Genomic DNA, 26,006 nt, shown 5'->3' with positions numbered 1-26,006 from the left:
TCCACCCCTGGTCAGGGAACTAGATCCCACATGCATGCCGCAACTAAGAATTTGCATGCCGCAACGAAAGATCCCGTGTGCCGCAACGAAAGATCCTGCGCAGCCAAATAAGTAAATATTAAAAAAAAAAATCCCTGTACTCTTTGGAGTTGGGGAGGGATTGAGGCCTGTCCCACAGGAGACAGAGGGGGCCTACCATGGTCTGAATGTTTGTGTCCCCCTAAATTCATATGTTGAAATTCTCATGCCCAATATGATGGTGTTAGTAGGAGGGGCCTTTGGGAGGTTGCTTAAATCATGAGGGTGGAGGTTTCATGAGTGGGATTAGTGCCTTAAAAGAAGCAACTCCAGAGAGATTCCTTGCCCCCTTCCACCGGACACAAAGAGAGGTCTGCGCCCCAGAAGAGGGCCCTCACCCAACCCTGCTGGCACCCTGATCTAGGACTCCCAGCCTCCAGAACTGTGAGGAATAAATGTCTGCTGTTCAGAAGCCACCCAGTCTATGGTGTTTTGTTATAGTAGTCCAATGGGCTAAGACCAGGCCTAAAACACTTCTTGGTGAAGGATGGTGGGTTAAAGGGCAAAACACCCTTTTGAGGTCTTTATTGATATCCTTTGCTTCCTTAAGTGCTCCTCCGTTCCCACTAAGAAAAGAAGTACAGGTTCATAATCCCATATCTCTAATTTTAAAAAGCCCTAAGAACTGAAAGGTTTTTTTCCCCCAAAATTTGGCATCCAAACTTATTTGGTGGTGAGACATAACCTAAACTGACATGAAGGTATTTATAGTCTATTTAAACCACTTAGTATAAATTTTCATATGTTTTACTGCAGAAATACTGACATTAAAAGTTTGTGGAGTGCTGTTCTAGAGGCCCCAAGATGTGGTGGGGGTCTCATATGCCATACGCTACTACAAGTCTACATTCTGAAATATACTTGATCCCAAGGGTTTTGGTTAAGGGATTGTAGACCTGTATTTCAGGCAAATCAGAAAAAATACAGAGAATGAGATAATGAACACCCATGTACCCGTCACCCAGTGTGAGAATAAATCATGATGGCAACAAGTGAATCCCTTTGTCCCCCTGCTACACGCCCCCCCCCCAAGCCCTTCTCTCCTTCTCCAGAGGTCACCGCTATCCTGAGTTGGTGTTTGTCATTCTCAAGCCTGTTTCTTAAAATTTTACTGTGTGTATACATGACCATCACATACTAGTATCGTATTGCATGGTTTAGACTTTATATAAATTGTATTACAATAGAGGACAAAACCAGTTTACTCTTGAGATTGTCTCAGTCTCCCTCCCCCGCCTCGTCCCTGTCTGAAACCTTGGATGCCCTTGGCTTTCTCGAAGGGCGTTGGGTTTCTTGGTTACCCATCCCACTCACCACTGAGCTCCTAGAATCAGCTGTCCCACCTTTCTCATGATTTCCTTCCTCGGCCTGTGTGCCTCACTCCCCTCTTAGGGTTTCTTTCTGGAAGTTGGAGTGTCCTGTTCGCAAGGTCTTTTGGTCGCACCTCATTTGTTCCTTCCTCCTTTCAGCCCACAGGAGATGGGAGGCCCACCAGTTTTACCCCAGTCTCCTGTGTGAGCAACAGATCAGGAAGGAGAGGGACACCCCCCTGGGTTTTATGGAGTCCAGAGTGGGGATGACGGTTTGCTTGGAGAGGGGCTGATTTCTGTGGGCCCCAACTTCTCCATGTGGGAACAGGATGGGGGAAGAATGGCAGGCCAGAAGCTGAATGCCTAGAATGACCTTAATACTGACTGCCTTCATTCCCCTGCCTCCTTCTGTGCCCCCTCCAGCCCCAGTCAGCTTTTTAAAAGAAAAATTTAAAAATATACATTTATTTATTTATATTTGGCTGCACTGGGTCTTAGTTGTGGCACGTGGGACCTTCGCTGTGGCATGTCTAGTTGCAGAGAACTGGAGGCAGGGACTCGGACAGACATTTGTATGCCCGTGTTCACAGCAGTGCTATTCACAGCAGCCGAAAGGCGGACACACCCAAGCGTCCATCCATGATGAATGGATAAACAAATTGCAGCGGAATATTATGCAGCCATAAAAAGAATGAAGGTCTGCTACGATACAACAACGTGGATGAACCTTGAAAATAATGCCAAGTGAAAGAAGCCAGTCACAAAAGACCGCATATTGTATGATTCCACCAGTATAAAATGTCCAGAATAGGCAAGTTCATAGACTCAGAAGGTAGATTAGTGGTCACCAGGATCTGGGAGGAAAGGGGAATAGGGAGTGCCTGCTGAGAGGCTAGGCTCTGGTGCAACTTAGAAGTGAAGATATAGGGGCCATGGGGTGCCAGTTTCTCACGGTACTTCAAGTACCTTGAAGTGGAGTTGCTCGGTCATATGGTGACTCCGTGTTTAACTTCTTTTATTTGTTGTTGTTTTTTTGGCTGTGCTGTCTGGCATGTGGGATCTTAGTTCCCCATCCAGGGATCGAACCCGTGCACCCTGCAGTGGAAGCTCAGAGACTTAACCACTGGACCGCCAGGGAAGTCTCTGTGTTTAACTTTTAATGGAATGCCTTCATTTTTGAATTTTCATTCTTCCCAGAGCCAATATTGGAGGAACCTGAAATACAGAAAGAAGAATTACAGGAGTGTGAGATAGACGTGGTAAGTTTGGCTTTTCTCTGAGACAAATATTCCTCCCCAACAACTGGTGAATCAAAGGATCAGTTGCAGAATGGAGTACGAGGAATTCTCTTCAATCTCTCACTACCTTCTCTTTACTTTCTACTGGTAGCCTGCTCACTGCAAATCCAGTACACCGAGTAAAGGACAAAGTTATCCGTGTCCCCTACCCCTCCCAAAGAATAGGGCTTTCAGTGGGGAACAGGGCTCTCAGAAGGCCCTTCCTCATCTCTCCACCTTGGGTCAGATTGCAACAAGCTATACCCGTTGAATGGGTGAACATCTGAACAAGCTGGGCGGACACTGTCCTAATTGGATACTAATTTCCAAGACATCCTCTTTCTTCCTGTCCTTCAGTTCCCTCCTTTGGCTGAAGAGTTTACAGAAGCCACTTGAAATACCTTCAGAATTTGGCACTTAGTAACCTCTACACTTTTATTTCCAAGCTGCACCAGAGCCTAGGCACACCCTCAGTTACCTGGGTTAGAAGAATAGAATGGTGACCTTGAACTTTTTTAAAAAGGGAGAGAAAAGTGACAACTACTCATTAAAGAAAAAAATTGGGACAGAAAAGTAAAACAAAGAAAGGGAAAATAAAAGTCATATTATTACTGCCTAAACACATCCAACGTTACTAATTTGGTATATGTACATCCAACGTTACTAATTTGGTATATGTCCTTTCTTTCTGTGTGGATTTGCAAGTTTTTTTGTTTTTTAACAATCCCAACTGTACCACACATTATAATTTTTTATTAGGCTTTCTCACAAAACATTTTTTTATTCTTCGTGTTATTATATACTTAAAAAAATACATCAGGCTGCCTTTATTTTTTTAATCACAAATATGTAAATCACAAGATACCTCTTTTTTTTTTGATATGTAGTATTTTCATTACTGTTATTACATACTTTTTGTAAGCAGCATTTTTTTTTTTTTGGCTGCGTAGCTTATGGGATCTTAGTTCCTGACCAGGGATTGAACCTGGGCCCCAGCAGTGAAAAACACCAAATCCTAACCACTGGACTGCCAGGGAATTCTCTGTAAGTGCCATTTTTTTTTTTTTTTTGGCCGCCGTGCTGCATGCGGGATCTTAGTTCCCTGACCAGGGATTGAATCTGTGCCCCCTGCAATAGAAACGTGGAGTGTTAACCACTGGACCGCCAGGGAAGCCCCTTTAAGCACCATTTTTAATGGTCATATGGTGCTCCGTAAGATATATGTATCACAGTTAAATCCTTACTCTTGGACATTTGCCATTTATGATTTTTTTGCTCTCCTAATAATACAGTGATGAATATTGTAAATAAAACTAACACATTTTGAAATACTTAATATTTCCTTAAGTTAGATTCCTGTATATGGAGTTCCTGAATCAAAGAGTAAAGAACATTTCTAACACCTTTAATACATAATGCCAAATTGTTTTTCAAACAAATTGCATTTTTTTGCCCTTGCACTAGCAACAAACACTTTCCAGGCCTGGGTGTTAGCAGTTTAGCAGGTTTTTTTTTCTGGTTCCACTCCGCGGCTTCTGGGATCTTAGTTCCCCGAGCAGGGATTGAACCTGCACCCTCGGCAGTGAAAACGTGGAGTCCTAACCACTGGACCACCAGGGAATTCCCTAGCAAGGATTTTTTTTTTTTACATCTTTATTGAAGTATAATTGCTTTACAGTGGTGTGTTAGTTTCTGCTTTCTAACAAAGTGAATCAGTTATACATATACATATGTTCCCATATCTCCTCCCTCTTGCATCTCCCTCCCTCCCACCCTCCCTATCCCACCCCTCTAGGTGGTCACAAAGCACCGAGCTGATCTCCCTGTGCTATGCGGCTGCTTCCCACTAGCTATCTATTTTACATTTGGTAGTGTATATATGTCCATGCCACTCTCTCACTTTGTCCCAGCTTACCCTTCCCCCTCCCCATATCCTCAAGTCCATTCTCTAGTAGGTCTGTGTCTTTATTCCCGTCTTACCCCTAGGTACTTCATGACATTTTTTTTTCTTACATTCCATATATATGTGTTAGCATACAGTATTTGTCTTTCTCTTTCTGACTTACTTCACTCTGTATGACAGACTCTAGGTCCATCCACCTCACTACAAATCACTCAATTTCGTTTCTTTTTATGGCTGAGTAATATTCCATTGTATATATGTGCCACATCTTCTTTATCCATTCATCCGATGATGGACACTTAGGTTGTTTCCATCTCCTGGCTATTGTAAATAGAACTGCAATGAACATTTTGGTACATGACTCTTTTTGAATTATGGTTTTCTCAGGGTATATGCCCAGTAGTGGGATTGCTGGGTCATATGGTAGTTCTATTTGTAGTTTTTTAAGGAACCTCCATACTGTTCTCCATAGTGGCTGTACCAACCTAGCAAGGATTTTTAAAAAAATGATACACCTTTGCTATGTTTATTTGTATTTCTTTGATTTGAAATGAAATTGAACATTTATTTCATATTTTCACATTTTCATTTTTTCTTTTTTTATGACATGATATGTTTGTTCATATCCTTTCGTCCATTTATCTGGGTCTTAGTGTTTTTCTCGTTGGTTCTTCATGTATGTATTTATATACGGAAGATTTTAGATCACTAGCTAAATTTTCTTGACCTGGAAACTTTAAGTAAGAGGGATTCTTTATCATCTTCCAGAAGTACTGGAAGAAGGACGGGGTGACTTCTCAAGTTCACCGAGCTAGATTTTTATATCCTCTAGTTTTCTTAATTTATTTAGTAGTGTTCAAAATAATGCTCTCTTTTTTCTAGCCACCAGTTATGATTTATTTTCCATCGAATTGGTTTGTTCTTTGGTGTTTTCCAGTCTTGTCTTTTCACCTCCCTTTTTCTTTTTTCCTCACTGATATGCCAGTTGACTTTTGCACAATATCACATACTTATTCCAGTATCCTGTGGAGGCCACATCATGGAGAAATTGCTCTTTTACCCTTATCCTTTTTCCAGCTTGTCATCCCCTTGCTCCTAATTGTTTTTGTTTGTTTGTTCGGTTTTTTTTTTTTTGTTTTTTTTGGTGTTTGTTCGTTTTTAATTTATTTATTTATTATTTTTGGCTGTGTTGGGTCTTCGTTTCTGTGCGAGGGCTTTCCCTAGTTGCAGCGAGCAGGGGCCACTCTTCATCGCGGTGCGCGGGCCTCTCACTATTGCGGCCTCTTTTGTTGTGGAGCACAGGCTCCAGACGCACAGGCTCAGTAGTTGTGCCTCACGGGCCTAGTTGCTCCGCGGCATGTGGGATCTTCCCAGACCAGGGTTCGAAACTGTGTCCCCTGCATTGGCAGGCAGATTCTCAACCACTGTGCCACCAGGGAAGCCCTGTTTGTTTGTTTTTAAGATCTTTATTGGAGTATAATTGCTTTACAATGGTGTGTTAGTTTCTGCTTTATAACAAAGTGAATGAGCTATACATATACGTATATCCCCATCTCTCTTCCCTCTTGCGTCTCCCTCCCTCCCACCCTCCCTATCCCACCCCTCTAGGTGGTCACAAAGCACCGAGCTGGTCTCATTGTGCTTTGCTGCTGCTTCCCACTAGCTATCGGTTTTACATTTGGTAGTGTACGTATGTCCATGCCACTCTCTCACTTTGTCCCAGCTTTAATGGAATATAACTCAACCATAAAAAGAAATGAAATTGAGTTATTTGTAGTGAGTTGGATGGACCTAGAGTCTGTCATTACAGAGTGAAGTAAGTCAGAAAGAGAAAAACAAATACCATATGCTAACACATACATATGGAATCCTAATTGTTTGACTTATGCTAATATCCTACATGTTCCCTTGATTTAGTTTTACTGTGAGGTTGAGGGTTGCTTGATAAGACATTTTTACAAACACAGGCATAAATGAAGTATCTTGGGAAGATGATATCCCTCAGTCTTCCTTCATGATCCATTCTATTTTTACTGGTAGAGGGAAGAGAATCTTATTGTCTTGTTTCTTTGAAAGCTTGAAACCTGTCTTTCAGTCCGTTCTCAGCTTTCCCTTCCCCGTTCTGAAGCTGTCTGACTTCCCTCATCCCCCACGTCCTCATACGTGACAGTGGTTGGGAGAAGTGACCCATCCTGACAGCTGTCCCTGCTCTGGCCCTCTGCTCTCCTTCTGCAGAAGCCCCTTTTCCTGTCCCGAGCTATGCTGACAGGACTGGCAGCTGCCACTTGGACAGAGGAGCACGATACCATTCTGGAACACTTTGCCCAGGACCCTTCGGAGCCCATCCTCACCATCTTCATCGACCCCTGTTTGGGGCTGAAGCTAGGTCTGGGGATGCCTGTGCAGGTGCGTACTCCGCGGTCCAGACATCAGGGTGTTCTCCCAGGGGACTGAAGGTTCTGAGGATCTCTGTCATCTGTGAGTCTCATCTCCTGTGTACAAGGTCTGTTGAGCATCACACACCCTGCTTGGCAGCAGGATACAGAGAGGAATGAGGCAAAGTTTTGCTTTTTTTTTTTTTTTTTTTTTTTGCGGTACGCGGGCCTCTCACTGTTGTGGCCTCTCCCGTTGCGGAGCACAGGCTCCGGACGCGCAGCCTCAGCGGCCATGGCTCATGGGCCCAGCCGCTCCGCGGCACGTGGGATCTTCCCGGACCGGGGCACGAACCCGTGTCCCCTGCATCGGCAGGCGGACTCTCAACCGCTGCGCCACCAGGGAAGCCCCAAGGTTTTGCTTTTGATGATCTCATGGTCTAGTGGGGAAGACAGACATATAAAAAATATTTACAGTATATTATGATGCCTGGGCAAAGCTTTATAAGAGCTTTTTTTGGAAGCAACTAATGTAGCCAGTGGAATGCTGGCAAGGCTTGGTGATGGAGGTGATATTTGAGTTGGGGATGAAGGGTAAGTAGGATTTCATCGAGGCTGAGTAAGAGCATCCAGGTAAAGAACACTTTATGTGCAAAGAAAGAGGAGTTGTGGGAAATGATACGGGAAAGGTGGGTTGGGGTCAGCTTGTGACGGGCCTTGTATGTTATGCTAAAGAATTTGGCTTTATCCCAGAGGGAACTATTGAAGGCTTTCGTGGGTTAGATAGATAACTGTTCCAACAATGGGGAGGATGCATTAGTGAAAGGTAAACCATGGGTAGGGAAACAGTTAAAAGACAGAAGTATAGTAAAATGTTGGTGGTAGCCTATGGGTGGTGGGTGTACAGGTCATTATTGTAAAATTCTTTTAGTGTTCCTGTATGTTGGAAATTTTTAGAAATAAAATTCTGGAAAAGAAGAAGGGCTATTGCTTTGCTTTTATTGGCAGCACATATACAAAGATTGAAATGATAATGAAGATTAGCATGGCCCTGCTCAGCAGCACAATTTGTGAAGCTTCCACATTAAACAAACAAACCCCAAAACAAGCCATGGCTTTTTCCTGTGTATTGGCAACAATCGGCTATAAAGCATCATGAAAAATATATTTCATTCACAAAAGGAACAAAAATTTGCAAAAAATAATTTAGGATTTATACAAAAGAAAACAACTTTGTTGAAGGCCAAGAAAGAATATTTAAATAAATGATGAGCCCTACTTTGTTATAAAGCAGAAACTAACACACCATTGTAAAGCAATTATACTTTACTAAAGATGTTAAAAAAAAAAATGATGAGCCCTATCCTGTTTCTGAGTGGGAATCTTAATATTATAAAGATCATTCCACCCAAAAAACTGTACTGTTTTAATGCAACTCCAATCAAAGTGCCACAGACCCTAGATCCCTAGTGTAAAGGATTATTTAAAGTATATCTAGAAAAATGAAATGAAAATAGCAAAAAAAAAAAAAAAAGATGAAGAAGAAAAGTAATGTAGGAGATCTGTAACTATGAAAATCTTTTATTAAATTACAGTAATTAAAATAGTTAGATTGGGGCACGAATATGTATTATACAAGCAACAGTAAAGAAACAGAGAGAGTCCAGAAACATATATGTAAGCATTTTCTACAAAAATTGCTTTTAAAATCTGTGGGGAAAGATGGATTATTCGATGAATAGGGAAACATGGAAAACAAAGGTTTTCTATTAAAAAAATCTAGTGGGGCAAGGGGGAAGTAGGGAAATGTTGGTGAAAGGGTACAAATTTTTTGTCCCTACAACAAAAGCAATAAAAGCAAAAATAAACAAGTGGGACTACATCTAACTAAAAAGCTTCTGCACAGCAAAGGAAATCATTGACAAAATGAAAAGTCAACCTATGAATGGGAGGAAATATTTGCAAATCATATATCTGATAAGAGATGAATACATATCTAAAATATATATAAAGAAATCATACAATTTAATAGCAAGAAAACAAAACAATGTGATTAAAAACTGTGCAGAATTGAAAAGACATTTTTCTGACGAAGACATACAAATGGCCAACATGTACGTGAAAAGGTGCTCAATATCACTAATCAGAGAAATGCAAATCAAAACCACAGTGAGGTATCACCTCATACCTGTTAGAATGACCATCATGAGAAAGACAAGAGATGACAAATATTGATGAGGATGTGGAGAAAAGGGAACCCTTGTGTACTGGGAATGTAAATTGGTGCAGTCACTATGGAAAACAGTATGGAGGTTCCTCAAAAAAATAAAAATAGAACTACCATATGATCTAGCAATCCCACTTCTGGGTGTATATCCAAAGGAAATGAAATCACGATCTTGAAGAAATATCCACACCCCCACATTCATTATAGTTTATTTATAATAGCCAAGGTATGGAAACAGCCTAAGTGTCCGTCATTGGATGAGTGGATAAAGAAAATGTGGAATACACACACACACACACACACACACACACACACACACACACACATAGAGGAATATTATTCAGCAATGAGAGAGAAAAAAAGCCTTGCCATTTGCAAAAACATGGGTGGCCTTGGAGGGTATTATGCTCAGTGAAATAAGTCAGATGGAGAAAGAAAATTACTGTATGATCTCACTTATATGTGGAATCTAGAAAAAAAAAAACTAACTCCTAGAAACAGAGAACAGGACAGATTGAGAAACAGAGATTCAGATGGAGGGAAACAGGACAGATTGGTGGCTGCCAGAGTTGGGGATGGGGGAGTAGGGAAAATGGATGAAGTTGGTCAAAGGTACAAACTTCCAATTATGAGATAAATAAGTTCTGGGGATTAATGTACATACAGCATGGTGACTCTAGTTAACAAAACTATTGTATATTTGAAAGTTGCTAAGGGAACAGATCTTAAAAGTTCTGACAAAAAAAAATTGTAGTTATGTAAGGTGATAGGTGTTAACTTATTGTAATCACTTTGCCATAAATATACATATCAAATCATTACACTGTATACCTTAAACCAATACAATGTTATAGATCAATTATATCTCAATAAAACTGGGGGAAAATTGTACAAAGTTTAAGTTATGCAAGCTTAATGAGTTCTGGAGATCTAATATACAGCATGGTAACTATGGTTAATAATACTATAATGTATAATTTGCTAAAGGGTAGTTCTTAAGTGTTCTCACTTACAAAAAGAAAAAAGAAAAAGAAAATGGTAACCATATGGGATAATGGATATGTTAATTGGCTTGATTGCAGTGATCATTTCACAGTGTATATGTATGTCAAAACAGCAAAGTGTACACCTTAAATATATACAATGTTTATTTGTCAATTATGCCTCGACAAAGCTGAAAAACATCTATTTAGCATGCCAAAAAATATTCTAAATAGATCATGGATTTAATCGTATTCTCCTGGGGCAAGATTGAAATTGAAAAACTTCCTTAAGAAATTATTACTCTTGAATACTTGATAAAATAGTAAAAAGTAAAACGAGAAAACCACAAACACCCAAGAGTAAACAAACAAGGAAAGAAGCAAAATCTAATCTAATAAACTTTAAAAGTGGGGACCAATGAAAGGTCTATGTACTAACTTATGGAAACCGTCCTCCCTGCGGGAATGGTGGACGCCCCCTAGTGAGATGGAGTGAACCTCGGTTTTTTACAAAATCTGAAAAGAAAGAGCCCATGTATTTTAACAAAGATTTTACAGTTTTAAATTAGCCTTAACCATCTGCCCATCCCCTCATGCAGTTATCTTAGGCTAGAGAAAAGTGAATGAAACATAAAATATCCAACCCTTTAACTTCGAGCGGGAAATGAAACTGGGCTCTCACAGTGGGACATCAGGAAGTCACCCACAGTACTTTAAAGCAAAAAGAAGGAATTCAGAGAGCTGTGCAAGCATGAGGCAAGTGAAATTGCATGGCAACTGCAAGCATACTACATCAAGGGAGAAAAAGAACAGAACAAAACATGCAAAAGAGGAAAACATAACTGAACAGAAGGCAATTCCTCACAACAGCATCATGTTACAGTACGACTTAATAAGAACACGAATTTAATTTTTTAATAAGCTGAGAGACGAAATGATAAAACGTGAGAATGAAATAAGAGGGAGACTGCAGATTTTTGAAATAAAGAAAGCAACATGTTTACGTGTTAAAATTAGTAGGTTAGAAACAGCAAGGAACTGAATAGCTACCACTGAAAATCTGAACGGATGTAGAAGAGAGGCTTGAGATAATTACAGCGTATGCAGAAGAAAAAACCAATGACAATACAAGTAGAGAGAAGTTAATAGATGTGAAAGACAGACACAGGTGATCTAACATAGGGTACCAGCTAATGAAACAGAATATAAATTTAAAAATAAAATACAGAGGGACTTCCCTGGTGGTGCAGTGGATAATACTGAGCTCCCATTGCAGAGGGCCCGGGTTCAATCCCTGGTCAGGGAGCTAGGTCCCACATGCATGCTGCAACTAAGAGTTCACATGCCATATCTAAGGAGCCTGCCTACCACAACTAAGACCCGGTGGAACAAAAAAAATAATAAAAATACAGAGAATTTCCCTGAACTGCAGAAGGAACAGAATGTGGGAATTGAAAGGACATACTTTATTCCACAAAAATTTGTTGCACAGTGTTTAATATCAATACACGTCTTAGTTAGGTTACTTAAATTCGGGGAAATTAATTCTTTGGGAACATCACCTATGTGGTATTCCTGCCAAGAATACTTAACCTGCATCTAATAATGAGGAAACAATCCAATAAATCAAAATTAAGGGACATTTTGGAAAACAACTGGCCTGGACTATTAGAAATACCACTGTCATGGTAGAAAGAAAAAGACTGGGAAACTATGTGGAATTAAAGGGGACACAACCATGTGTGATCTGTATTGGATCCTGGATGGGAAGAAACCAGCTGTAAATGACATTATTTGGACCACTGTGGAAAATCGAATATAAACTGTGTATTATATAAAAGTATTAAATGAAGTTAAATTTTCTGAGTGTGATAATTACAGTGTTGAGACTGTTGGAGAATATCCTCCCTGTTAGGAGCCATATGCTGAAGTATGTAAGAGTGTAGTTTTATAACGTCTGCTGCTAACTCTGAAATGGCTCAGCAGAGAGAGAAGGAGAGAAAATGAGAGAGAGTGCAATCATGCACAAGTACAGCAAAATGTTAACAATTAGTGGATTTAGATGAAGGGCATGGTATTGTTCATTGTGCCTTTCTTGCAACTTTTCTATGGGTTGGAATTTTTTTCAAAATAAAAATTTGGGAAATAATTATTTAGGCCTCTAGTCAAAACCCCAAATTATCTACCAAGGGGAACCATTAGGCTGATCTCAGACTTCTCTGAACACCCAGAAGTTACACCTACGAGTTCTCCAGGAACCATAGCGTAACCCAAGGGTATAATTCCCAGCCTAGATGGTCAAGTATAGAGGCAACAAATAGGCAGTCATTTTTAGTCTTGAAAGAACCCTACTTTGAAAAGCAAAAATGATGTCATCAATGGAAATCCAGTTCATCAAAGACTGAACCAAAAAAAAAAGAGGAATGAACCAAATAGAAAACTCAGGAATAGAGACTCTGTGAATATTCAATTCATTTAAATAAAGAACTAATACTAAATAACCATGGGAATTATGGTTATGTTATTGAATGTGAATGTTATCAACCTGGACAATGTAAAAAATAATAGTATAACAAAAATTGGGAAGTGGTGAGAGAATGCAAGAGAGTAAGAGGATGCCAATGTTCCTGTCGTTCAAAGCAGCGAGTCAACTGAACTTAAAATTGGAAGGCAGTGAGAAAACTAACCTCTTTTTATTCATTTATTTATTTATTTTTTGGCTGCATTGGGTCTTCATTGCTGCATGTGGGCTTTCTCTAGTTGCGGCGAGCAGGGGCTACTCTTTGTTGCGGTGTGTGGGCTCCTCATTGAGGTGGCTTCTCGTTGTGGAGCACGGGCTGTAGGCACGTGGGCTTCAGTAGTTGTGGCACACGGGTTCAGTAGTTGTGGCTCCCGGGCTGTAGAGCGCAGGCTCAGTAGTTGTGGCACACAGGCTTAGTTGCTCCGCGGCATGTGGGATCTTCACGGACCAGGGCTTGAACCCATGTCCCCTGAATTGACAGGTGGATTCTTAACCACTGCACCACCAGGGAAGTGCTAACCTCTTAATGTTTTTCATAAGCTTTCTTATGACCTTAGAAAGGGGTCTTTTAGGAAGAAATCTCTCTTAGAGATAAAGAAACATTTATTTGAAGCTCAACCACTTACTATATTCACATCAATGTGTTTTTATTCTATTAAATCCAAGTAAAATTAAATTTAATACTTTTAATTACAAACAGCATGATCCTGGGGCTTCCTTGGTGGTGCAGTGGTTAAGAATCCGCCTGCCAATGCGGAGCACACATGTTTGAGCCCTGGTCCAGGAAGATCCCACATGCCACGGAGCAACTAAGCCCGTGCTCACAACTACTGAGCCTGCGCTCTAGGGCCTGCAAGCCACAACTACTGAGCCTGTGTGCTACAACTACTGAAGCCCGCATGCCTAGAGCCTGTGCCCCGAAACAAGAGAAGCCCCCGCTTGGCGCAACTAGAGAAAGCCCATGCACAGCAACGAAGATCCAACGCAGCCAAAAATAAATAAATTATATGTAAAAAAAAATAGCATGATCCTATTTTGAAATAACTATTTTAATTTATTTTCCTGTATATATATATATATATATAGATAGAGAGAGAGAGAGAGAGTGAGAGAGAGAGAGAGAGAGAGAGAGAGATGTCTGGAATAGTATTTTCTCTAATGATCATAATTAATGTCTGGGTGGTGGAATTTTAGATGACATTTAAACTTTTATCTTTGTACTTTTCTGCATTGTTTCAGTTATTTATAATTAACATATCATTTTTAACAAAAATAATAATTGTTAAGCTTTTTTTTACAAAAAGAAATACAAGGACTTCCCTGGTAGTCCAGTGGTTAAGACTCTGTGCATCCAATGCAGGGGCGCAGGTTCGATCCCTGATCAGGGAACTAAGATCCCACATGCCGCATGGCATGGACAAAAAAAACCAAAAACAAACAAAAAAAAGCCAAAATTTAATTCTGGGTAGTGGGAAGATGAATGGTTATGAATTTCTTCTTTGCATTTTATTTTCAGTTTTTAAAGTTAAATCAAGTATAAAGAGTAGCTACAAAAGTACTAAAGAAAAAAAGACAGGTGAATCTGATCGTAGAGTGGGAATGACTTTTCTAAGCATGTAGAAGTCAGAAACTTTAAGAAGTTTTAACAACAGGAAAGTTATACATTTCTGAACGTAAACAACAACAAAAACTCAGCATAAACACAACTGAAGGATAAGTGAAAAATTGGGGGAAAAGTATATGCAAGTGAAATGGAAAACCCTAGACAGTTGTCTCTTACTTTAGGTCCTTCTCCTTTCTGGTTTTCCTATATCCTTTTCTTTCCATTTATCCATCCATCCCTCATTTATGGAGCATCTAATATGTCCCCGTCACTGTGCTAGGTCTGGAGCCAAGTTGGACAAAATACACAGTCCCTACCCTCAAGGCATGCTCTCTCCATTTCCTCCCCACATCTCTGTATACAGACTCTGTTATGTCCCTGACAAGAACAGGAAGCACCTCATGTTGCTTATATTTGGAGAAGGATTGGATACACTAAGGGAATGCGACGAACTCAGCCAGGCTTTCATGATTGGAGCCTCACATTCCCTTGGGGATCATGGCTGGGCCTGGACCCTGAAGTCTGATCTACTGTCTTTCATGCAGACCCAGAACCAGATTGTCTACTTCATTCGCCAAGCGCCAGTTCCCATCACTCCAGAGAACTTTGAGGCGACTGTGCATTTTGGGACAGTGCGGGGTTCCTACATCCCAGCCCTGCTTCGGCTGCTCGATGGCGTCTTTGCCCCTCAGATCTTTACAAACACAACCTGGCCCGAGAGCATTCGAAATCATTTTACTTCTCACCTGCACAGGTTCTTGGCCTGCCTGACAGGTGAGTGGAGAGACTGGAATGCCTGCTTTCTCCCCAGTCCCCACCAACAGTAGAGAGAGTGAGGCGGGGGGGAAGATTGATCCTGAGTACCCGCGTTGCTTGGCACAGAGTAGGTGCTTGGAATGTGTTTGCTGAATGAGTGGAACAGGGTACAGAGTTTGCCTTCTAATCCAGGTAGAGTTTCCTGCTGTAGAACAGTTGGCCAGACCTGCTCAGAGTTGGAAATTTCCAAGAGTACATGTAGGGTAAGGGGAGATGGGGGCGGGCAGTAGGGGGAGTACATGTGTCATAGAAGAGAGTGTTGAGGGCATGGTATAGATCTTTGACCATATTTTATGACAATCTCTTATTATATCTCAGTGAGGTATCTCTGCCTTCTGTCATTTTCCCGCTTGGTATCAAAAAAGCATGAGTCATAGCTTCTCCTGCCTGCTCTCCTGAAATGTGTACACTTCCTGGGCCCCAGATCATCAACCACGGTTGGAAGTGGGGTGGCATACACCCATCGCCCTCTGTGAACTCTCATGGTCCTTTCCTTTCCTTAGATACTCGGTACAAACTGGAGGGGCACACTGTTCTCTACATCCCTACAGAGGCCATGAACATGAAGCCTGAGGCGGTGGTTAAAGACAAAGATCTGGTACAGCAACTGGAGAGTGAGTGGCTGGCACTGCCCATGTGTCAGGGCTCCTAGGGGAGAGGTGGGGGGCAGCCCAGAGGCTGGGACAGGAGTTGGGTTAGGAGGGCTCTGTAGGGGGAACAGGGAAGGACACAACTGGGGAGTACTGCAAAGAAACGCCAGAGGTTTTGTCCTCTCGCCGGCAGCCACCATGATCCACTGGACACGGCAGATAAAGGAAGTGCTCAGTGCCCAGGAAACTGTGGACACAGGAGAAAATTTAGGTCCTTTGGAGGAGATTGAGTTCTGGCGCAACCGATGCATGGACCTGTCTGGCATCAGCAAACAGCTGGTGAAGCCGGGAGTGAAACACATCGAGTCCATCCTGAGTCTTGCCAAGTCATCCTACCTGGCGCCCTTTATGAAGCTGGCCCAGCAGATACAGGTCTGTGAGTGGATCGAAGGATGGAGGCTTGCCAGAAAGTAGACAGCAGTTGGTACACTGTAAGGTGCTAAGAAGAGAGAGTCAACATAGTCATCAAAGGCAAAGATAGATGCACCCAGTGCTTGGACTTGGACTTGTGGGAGAGTATAAATGTGGTAGAACACAAGGTCCCAAGGAGCTTATAGTTTAGTTAGGGAGACTTCTGGTTACTCAACAAGTGTACGACATTGAGTGCCCTCTCTGAGCCCAACCCATACGGTCCAGCTGAGAAATAAGACTTACACAAAAGAGATGGCTAGATGGCCTGGGGTCAAAGACACACCCACGCGGTTCAGCCGAGAGAGCTGCAAGAGAAACACGTTTAAAAAATTAAATTTGGTAAAAAAAAAAAAAAAAATTAAATTTGGTATTATATGACAAGCTGACGCACAGAGATCAGAGTGGTCTGCAGAATACAGAGAGAGAGGCCCTGTCTTCCTAGGTGGAATCTGAAGCTGGTATTGAGGGAACTGAGCCACCGTTAGGTGGAGAAGTCTAAAACCCTCGTTGAGAACAGGGCAGTGGAGGGGCCTGGGTGACAGCCACTGGGCTGAATGAGTGTGATATCCAGTCAGTTGATCAACACCTATTGAGCGTCTCCTTTGTGCAGAGTTAAGAGTTCAAGGGGAAAAACTAGAGAAATAGACGCAAAACCTGAGCTTGGGGAATTCCCAGTCTAGTGGGAGAGATGGGACTCACACATGAGAAAAGACATAAAAATATTTTTGTAGAAACTAGTAAGTGAATAAAAGTAGGTATGTACAAGCTCTGGTCCTGAAGGGTGGCAGAGACCTGAGGTGATTGGCACCAGGTAGGGTTAATTGGGAATGCTTCCCGGGAGAAGCAAGTCGGGGTAGGGTTTGAGGAGGATCAAAAGCGCTCGCTTTGAACCGGTTCTTTCCAGGGGGTAAGTCTTCTCCTGGTTTCTCTTTACTGCCAGGATGGATCTCGTCAAGCACAGTCAAACCTGACTTTTTTGTCGATCCTGAAGGAACCTTACCAGGAGCTGGCTTTCATGAGGCCTAAGGACATCTCTAGTAAACTCCCCAGGCTCATCAGTCTCATCCGCATCATCTGGGTCAACTCTCCCCACTACAACACTCGGGAGAGACTGACCTCCCTCTTCCGGAAGGTGTGTGCCTGCAGAGGGTGGGACAGAGGGTCATAAGGGGGTGGCCGTGTTAATAGGACGCAGATTTCTGGAGAAGGCGGAATTCACCAGCAGACATATGCGGTGAAAAGGTAGTGAGGAATGCCCTTCAGGTCGGACGGAGACCACAGGTTTTTGCCTGCATCATCAACTATAGTGATGCTTGGAGTTGGGGCCTGGACTGGACATTTTGCTTCCAGATGGACGTAGCCCAGGCGGGAAGAGGGGCTTTGCAAAGAGGCGTAGATGGAGTGCAGGGCGGGAGGGGGCCACGAAGGACAGACTCCCAGGCAGAGCTGTATGGAAGGGGAAGACCCACTCTTTCTCGTTTCCAAAGATGGAACTCGCAGTGGGCGAGAGGCAGATTCAGGAAGGAACACCGACTTTTTTTTTTTTGCGGTGCGCGGGCCTCTCACTGTTGCGGGCTCTCCCGTTGCGGAGCACAGGCTCCGGACGCGCAGGCTCAGCGGCCATGGTTCACGGGCCCAGCCGCTCCGCGGCATGTGGGATCTTCCCGGACCGGAGCACGAACCCGCGTCCCCTGCATCGGCAGGCGGACTCTCAACCACTGCGCCACCAGGGAAGCCCCAAAACACCGACTTTTGAGGAGCAGGAGCCGATTCCTGGAGGGCAGTGGAGCCAAAGAGTGGGGCAGGGGCGCTGAGCCGATCGCTGGCTAGAAATGCAGCTGCAGAGCTGGTCTGAGGCAGGCAATGGAGGTGGAACCCAGAGGTGCTGCCACGCCAGCAGTGGAGGACCAGGGGCGAGAGGGGTATCGGGAGGCAAATCCAGCAGTAGGAGGCTGAGACCTGAGGCGTGGTCTTGGGGACTCCGAGAGAGGGTGGGGTGCAACTAAGGCTGTGAACTGAGGCTGTTGGGACCCCATCTGCAGATGAGCAATGAGATCATCCGCCTGTGCTGCCATGCCATCTCCCTGGACCGGATCTTTGAGGGATACGTCATTTCTAGCAAGGAGGACCTACAAGGCTGCATCTCCTGTTGTCACGCCTGGAGAGACCACTACCTACAGGCTGTGCAGATGCATACCCAGTACGACGGGCCTCCCCTAACATCCTGTGTGTCACCCACCTTGTCGTTCCTATAGCGGGTAGATTCTGAGTCCTTTTGCTTGCACTTTAAGCCTATGGATTATATCTTTCTAGAGTTTTTACATGGGTCCGAGTTTTCTCTGTGGATTCGGGTATTCTAGCTCCCAGCCGTAGGTCCTCCTAACTCTAATAACCTTCTCCCTGATCCCAGGAATCCCTCCTGGTGTTTTCCTCCTTTCTTGGCCCTGAAGTCTAAAATTCCATTGTGTGTAAACCTTCTCTTAGAACTGAGATGTTTTTGTTTCCTCTCTGGCTCTCCTCACCTTGAGTCTCTTCTCTTGGGGTTCAGGAAAACTGTTTCTTGGGGTCTCATTTTCTAAGGCTCCCCCTGAACTAGGACTCATGTTTCTAGCCTGGCCTGGGCAGGTTGGTTAATGGCTCGTGTTCCCGCTTCTGACTGGTCAGTCTTTCTTCCGACAGGTTCTCCCGCTGGGGCTGGGTCCTAGACCAGACCAGCATATTTGCCCAGGTCGATGCCTTTGTGCAACGCTGCAAGGACCTTATCGAGGTGGGAAGACGGTCAGGGAAGGAGACTCAAAGCCAACAGCAGACGCTCCAGGAGCTGGGGGAGCTGGGGCTGAGGCTACACCTAGAACTTGCTGCTTTGGTTCTTTTCACATGACTGTGTGCCTGACCACCATCCCGTGCTTTGAGACTTTGGCCTGTTATCACTGCCTTAGTATCTCATATTTCATTCTGCAGCTAAAATGCACCCCGGTAGCCCCTTGCATCTGGTTGGTGCTCCTTAGTTTTTAGCCATTTAAAGCTAAACCAAAGAGCTCAGGACAGAGAGGTTCAGAAAGGAGGGCGGGAAGCCTCACGCTGACTTCTTTGCAGGTATGTGACTGTCAGTTCCATTTTGCCCGCTGGGAAGATGGCAAGCAAGGTCCCCTTCCCTGCTTCTCTGGCGCCCAGGGGCCCCAGATAACACGGAACTTGCTGGAGATTGAGGACATCTTCCACAAAAACCTGCACGTGCTGCGAGCTGTTCGCGGGGGCATCCTGGACGTCAAGAACACCTCTTGGCACGAAGACTACAATAGGTGAGAGCATCACAGGCAGGCCCCCGGGGTCGAGCAGGGAAGGGAGGTCAGGGAGGTGAGAGCAGAGTGTACTGGGGAAGCGTGGAGGCCACAGGTCAGGGTTGGGGAGGGCAGGGGAAGTGCTAGGAAGGAGGTGGTGGCTCAGACTCAGGGTTCCAGAGTCAGCCTTCCTGGGCTTGGATCCCGGTTCTGCCACAAACTAGTTACGTACATTGTTCTACCAGCTGGGGCCTCTGTTTCCTCATCTATAAAATACGGTTAGTGATAAAGCCTACCTCACTGCACTGTTCTGAGGGATAAATGGACTAATGCGTGTACAACACTCAGTGCCTGGCACCTAGGAAGCCCTCAGTACATAACGCATAGAAGTCTTACTCAGGGGATGTCCTTGGGGGCAGGCGAGGGCACCCACCCTTCAACATGCCTCTAACGGTGCAGGTTCCGGGCTGGAGTCAAGGACCTGGAGGTGATGACTCAGAACTTGATCAGCTCCGCCTTTGAGTTAGTCCGCGACGTGGAGCACGGGGTGCTACTGCTGGACACCTTCCGCAGGCTTGCAGCCCGAGAGGTGTGGCTGCCCGCTTGCTTCCTCCACCCCTGGTTCTCTTCTGCCTTCCTTCAGTTCCTCCTGGTCCTTCCAGACACCATCCAACCTCCGTTCATGCTCTGTCCCATGTCCTGAATGGCCAGTGCCTCTTTTCTTCCGCTGTTCCCCCAGTGCCCGGGTGCCTTGGGAGCGGGACTCCCACGGCAGGGGTGTAGCTTTCCTCCAGGGTGGAGCTGCAGGGAACCCGCATCCCTGGGTGTGTTGTCCACTTCCTCTCCTTCATCAGACTATCAAGCGAACATATGACAAGAAGGCGGTGGATCTCTACATGCTGTTCAATAGCGAGCTGGCCCTCGTGAACCGTGAGCTGAGCAAGAAGCGGCCGTACCTGGAGCCCTACATGGCCCAGCATTCGGGGCAGGCGCACTGGGTGCGGATCCTACGGCGTCGCATCGACAGGGTCATGAACGTAAGTCTGGCCTTTTCCAGGACTTGTTCTCGTGCGGCAATGGTAGAGTTTGCAGGCTGAGCCCAGTGCTGGGGCGGGAGTGGGGTGGGGGGCAGGGGCGGGGGGTTGCCTCCAGAGAGTCTCCCTGGAGAGGTTTCCTGACCGAGACTGGGTCTGTCCAGGGGGTGGCAGACGTAGTGATCAGTCCTGAGGAAGGGCTCATGCTAGTTTTCGACCTTGTGCCTCTTAAATCCCTCACTTCCTGTGATGGACTTCCTCTTCCCAACTTTTTTCCTCGAGCTGAATCTCTGTGCTTCTCTTTCTTCATTTGGACTCCCTCTCTCGTTGTGCCGTGGCCTCTTCCTCTCACCTTTCCTTTGGGCTCCACCTTCCCTCCGAGTCTTCCACATATTGTCGGAGTGTCTGTGTGTGCGTTGGGGGGCGGGGATGGGGGTCTCAGGGAGATGGTGACACGGAGGAATGTGGCAGGTGACTCCAGCCATCCCTGGTTCTTCCCCCGCAGTGTCTTTCCAATGCTCATTTCCTGCCCCACATCGGGACGGGAGAGGAGAGCGTACACACCTATCAGCAGATGGTTCAGGCCATTGACGAACTGGTTCGAAAAACCTTCCAAGACTGGACATCAACGCTGGACAAGGACTGCATTCGGCGGCTGGATACGCCATTGCTACGAATCAACCAGGAGAAGGCGGGCATGCTGGATGTGAACTTTGACAAGTACGACACCCTCCGTGACTCCCTCCCATTCTGCTTGTCCTGTCTTTAGCGCCCTTCCCTTCCCCAACCCTCCCCAGAGTTTAACTCCTATCTCTTGATTTCTCTCCCCATTCTTCTAAATCTCTCTTATCCCGTAATATGTTTACTACCACTTCTTAATTTTAATTTCACATTCTATCTTCAAAAAAACTGATTGAAAACAGAAAAACCCCAGTAACCTACTCAACCAGTGATGTCGGTGCTCTGCCACTAGGTGGCCGCGATGGCTCAGCGAAACCTTCCAAACTGTGAGCCACCAAGGGGCCTTTCCTGAGAACTGATGGGCTGTCAGATCATGTCCTCGCCTACAGCTTTAGAATCATGACATTTTCATATCACCACTGTTTTAAATTTAATTAATCCATTTATTAATTATTCAAAAATATATAGCGAGTGCCTTCCACATGCTAAGAGCCGAGATGGGCACGGGGAATGTGTCCAGTGGCGAAGTCCCTGCCCTCTGAGGCTCTGTAAGTGAACAGTTCTACCCTGGAGCCATGCCTCCTTCCCATATAAGATGCTGAAGAGAGAAATAAAGAAGGAGCTATGTAAGGCAGCTGACTACAGAGATGACAAACCTTCTTTTTATTTATTTATTTTATTTATTTTGGGCTGCATCAGGTCTTAGTTGCGGCACGCAGGATCTTCGTTGAGGCATGCAGGATCTTTTGTCGTGGCACGTGGGCTTCTCTCTAGTTGTGGTGTGTGGGTGTTTCTCTCCTCTAGTTGTGGCATGCAGGCTCCAGGGAGAAGCCTGAAGCCCGCGCCTAGAGCCCGTGCTCTGCAACAAGAGAAGCCACTGCAGTGAGAAGCCCGTGCACCACAACGAAGAGTTGCCCCCACTAGCTGCAGCTAGAGAAAAGCCCGCGCGCAGCAATGAATACCCAAGGCAGCCAAAAATTTAAAAAAATATGAAATAAATTTTTAAAAATATATTTAAAAAAAAAAGAAAGATTCAAGGTTACCAGTTTCTTGTGTAACATCCCAGGGCTAAGAGTGTATGTCTGTCTAAGTATACTTTTTAACATGAATAGTAGCATACTGTCCTCACTGTTCTGTACTTTCAAAGTGTTCTCAAAATGATTTATTTAATTTTTCCATTATAAAATTCTTCATCCTTTTAGAAGATTTGCAGAGCGCAGAAAAGTAGAAGGAAGAAAAAAATTCCCCCAAAGATAACCACTGTTAGAGATTCGGTATTTTTTATCACTCCACCCCACCCATTTCATACGGCTGCTTTTTTTTAATTTTTAAAATCTTTTTTTAATTAAAAATTTTAAACTACAAAAGTAGTGCATGCTCACTGTGAAAGAAAAAAAAAAGAGATTGATGTAGAAGTATATAAAGGAAAAACTGAAAATCCAGCGCACAGCCCCACTCCCTAGAGGTAACCATGATTACCATGTAGTCAAAAATACACACTGCACACGTAAAACAGGATCCCATTATAAACAGTATTTTTGCAACTTGCTTTTTTTATTTTTTAAGGTTAACAATATGTGTGGGAGATTTTCCATTCTGTATGTACAGAGCTACATAATTATTTTCCACGGCTTATAGCATCCCACGATTTTGCTGTAGTGTAATTTAATCCATCAACCCACTACTGATGGACTTAGAAGTTGTACCGTTTCCCTATGGGTCTTGAATATTCTGTGCTGGGGGCTTTCAGCTAGGCTTCCTGCATCTTGTTCCCTTCCCCCCACAGTGGTGTGTCCACCTGATGTTTGAGCTTAGTGCCCGCGTAGCAAGGATAAACTTAGGAGACAACTTTTCTGTCTGCCGTGATCATCTCTTGTCGAGGGACACGTCGGATATTTATCTCAGACACCATTGCATAATCTTTACAGTAGAGCTTAACAAGACAACTTTGGGCCAAATATTTATGGCCTGGGTTTAGCCAAAACCCAAATAATGGCTGAAACACTTCTTCCAGAGAGAAGAGTTACCCCCATCCTTTAGACAGCTGTTGTCTGGAGAGATCTGTTTTAAGCTGCTTTACATTTTTTGTGGCTTTATGATAAACTACCTCAATCCAGTAAATAATGTGTGTGGGGGAAAAAAAAGCCATGATCACGGGGAAGGACTTTGAAAAGTTTGGGCTCGTTAAACCAGTAAAGACATCCAAGACAGTTTCAGCTTTTCCAAAACGTTTGAAGGCTCCAAGGAGGGGCAGATAACTTTATCAGGTTTACTTTTTTGTGTTCATGGTCTAGATAAGATCTTGAAATAAGCACGCTCTTCAAATGTCCTGATTGTCCTCGGAACTACCTGACTCTCCCTTAGTTCTGGGAGCCTTCCAGTCCCTAATAGCACCTATTTTATCTCACAAGGGGTTTTGTTATCCCAGCTTATAGCCCAAATATTTGAACTCTGAAGTCCAAATTGGCTTTTACCACGTTTTACAGCCAGACCAGCCTTACAGATAGTACTTAACACAAACATATTCCAGATGTCGTCTGTACCCTGGCTGAAAAGAGCTGTGTTATTGCTGTGTATGCAGCAGACTCCTCTGTGTAGTGGGACTTCTCCAGAGCAGGACAGGGGACATTGGCGTCTGTCCGTGTTTTGCGTATGGGACTTCCCCTTCCTCCTTTTCTCCTGCTCTGACAGCAGTTTCTCCATCCTGTCAGTTCATTCTGGGGTGTCAGCACCAAACCCAGCCAGCTTCCCTGTCCTACCTCTACTGCCTGACCACTTGTCTGAGGACAAATCAGAAAATATTTTACAAAAATTATTCCCCAGGCTGATTTTTTTGTTTTTTTTGCGGTACGCGGGCCTCTCACTGTTGTGGCCTCTCCTGTTGCGGAGCACAGGCTCCGGACGCGCAGGCTCAGCGGCCATGGCTCACAGGCGCAGCCGCTCCGCACGTGGGATCCTCCCAGACCGGGGCACAAACCCGTGTCCCCTGCATCAGCAGGCGGACTCTCAACCACTGTGCCACCAGGGAAGCCCTATATATCTCTTTTGATTTTAAAATTTTCTGCTCTCATTTTTAACTTCTAAGAGCTCTCCTGGTGTCCCTTTTCTAGCATCTTGTTTCTGTTTCACGGATGCTCTTTTGTCTCTTATCTCTCTCTGAGGATGTTCGAGGTGGTTTTGTTTATTTTTCTTTTGCAGGTAGGCCGTCTTCTTTCTGCACAACCTCTGTCCCCTCTCCTTCCCTTCTGGTTGCTTTTTTCTGTTTGTTTTGACTCCCACCTTTTGTGCTAGGAAAGACAGAGACCAGTGTTCTGTAACCCTTGGTTGTCTGTCCATATTTAAGGGACAGGGGCTGGAAAGCTGACCGGCAGCTCTGCTGAGCAGGAAAAGGGGGGCTTCTCAACTGGGAGCCTCACTGCAGGCTTGTCCAGGTGCGCTGTTTCCTGGCGACTCCAGAGGTCATCATCCGTGGGGCTTTTCTATTTACGCTGGTCGGAGGTCACAGAGAACCATCTTTCAAACTTTGCTCCGGAGGGTGTAGATCCAGCTGCCAGAGTGCTGGTTTCTGGGCAGGAGAGGGAGGCGGGGATCTTAACATTCAGTGGGTTCATTGTGACTCACCACCCCTGCTCCCAGTGTATTACTCTCTCCTTCAACTGGGCCTGGGGTTTCCCAGTCCAAAGACCCTCTGTTTGTCTCTGCACTGCCTCCTGAGACAAGAAGCCTTCAGTCTTAGGCTGGGGTGAGGGAGGGCAACTTGCTTAACTACGTAGAGTAGGAGAGGGGACATGGGTAGAGCTGCTTCCTAAACTTTCAATTGCTCTTCCTGTTATATAGTCCCACCTTCACCCCTTTCCTGAGATACTTGGAGCCACCCGTCCCCAGGCCTCTAAGGAGGCTTCCCAGCTGTCTCCAGTGCCAGCTGAGGACTCCTCTTCTCCTTATCCATCTGCTTTTGCACTTTCAGATGTTTTCGGTTGTTGTCTTCTTGTATTTGTGGGCTTATGCCTTGGACAAGCGAAACCCCCCTTTACTGTTATTTTGGTTATTTGGGGAGGGGAGCAAAAGTCAACGTGTCCAGTCCGCCTTCTTTACTCGGAGGTTCTGCTTCATTGCTTACCTTTAAGGGTCTCCATGCGCCCCAGCCCCGTACCTCTTTGTCGGGTGTTGGTTCCGGTTTACGCCCTTGGGCCGCCCCGCAGCTGCTCTGCCTCTCTTCCTCCCCAAGGTCCCTGTTGATCCTCTTTGTGGAGATCGACTACTGGGAGCGGCTGCTTTTCGAGACGCCGCATTACGTGGCGAACGTGGCTGAGCGCGCCGAGGACCTGCGCATTCTTCGAGAAAACCTGCTGCTCCTCGCTCGGGACTACAACAGGTGGGGCCCTCGCTGCAGCCCTCTTGAATGCCACTTCATGCTCCCTCTTTGTCTTATCCGCCCCATGATGTTGTCCATTTCCTACAGTATGCGTCCTTCACATTTTGTCCATCTCAAAAAAAAAAAAAAAAAAGGTTCCCGTGCTCTCTCGTAAGGCCCTACGATTATTCCTGTCCCTTTCAGTGTTGTCTTCTAGCTTTAGAGTAGAGAGCAAAAAACACCACGTCCCCTCTCACCCCACTGGGCACTTGGACCATATATACTGTCGGCCTGGGTGACTTCTCTAGGAAGGAAGTTGATGGCGTTAGGTTTATGGGCCCAGAACAACATAAGATTCGTTGAACCAAGCAAGGGCATGCTTAACACCCTTTGTACTCATCTCTGGAGTGAGGCTTAGCTCGGGGTTGGGTACCTTTCTCAGCCCAGTTCAAGTCCGAGGGGATGGGAGCGGCAGACTTGTTTGGGTGTCTAGAACTGCACGGTC

The 26,006-nt window shown here is 44.8% G+C and overlaps 1 protein-coding gene across 1 annotated transcript in view; it reads left to right on the top strand.

Annotated features, from left to right (window-relative positions):
• DNAH2 (dynein axonemal heavy chain 2) overlaps positions 1-26,006 on the top strand; it is a gene marked incomplete at its 5' end in the record, with an annotated part of 86,284 nt that overhangs the window by 1,768 nt on the left and 58,510 nt on the right. Inside the window, 13 exons of the mRNA XM_082678968.1 lie at positions 2,586-2,647; positions 6,804-6,974; positions 14,820-15,048; positions 15,594-15,704; positions 15,874-16,112; positions 17,092-17,283; positions 18,194-18,351; positions 18,831-18,918; positions 19,248-19,453; positions 19,892-20,021; positions 20,287-20,469; positions 20,972-21,186; positions 25,376-25,522. Of these exons, the coding sequence (XP_082535094.1) occupies positions 2,586-2,647; positions 6,804-6,974; positions 14,820-15,048; positions 15,594-15,704; positions 15,874-16,112; positions 17,092-17,283; positions 18,194-18,351; positions 18,831-18,918; positions 19,248-19,453; positions 19,892-20,021; positions 20,287-20,469; positions 20,972-21,186; positions 25,376-25,522 (2,131 nt within the window). The remainder of the gene's footprint in view (positions 1-2,585; positions 2,648-6,803; positions 6,975-14,819; positions 15,049-15,593; positions 15,705-15,873; positions 16,113-17,091; positions 17,284-18,193; positions 18,352-18,830; positions 18,919-19,247; positions 19,454-19,891; positions 20,022-20,286; positions 20,470-20,971; positions 21,187-25,375; positions 25,523-26,006) is intronic.

This window comes from Grampus griseus (genome assembly GCF_964374135.1).
Source record: "Grampus griseus genome assembly, chromosome: 20".
NCBI lineage: Eukaryota > Metazoa > Chordata > Mammalia > Artiodactyla > Delphinidae > Grampus > Grampus griseus.
Note: the sequence above shows the minus strand (reverse complement) of the source record. Positions and strands in the feature narration are given on the sequence as shown.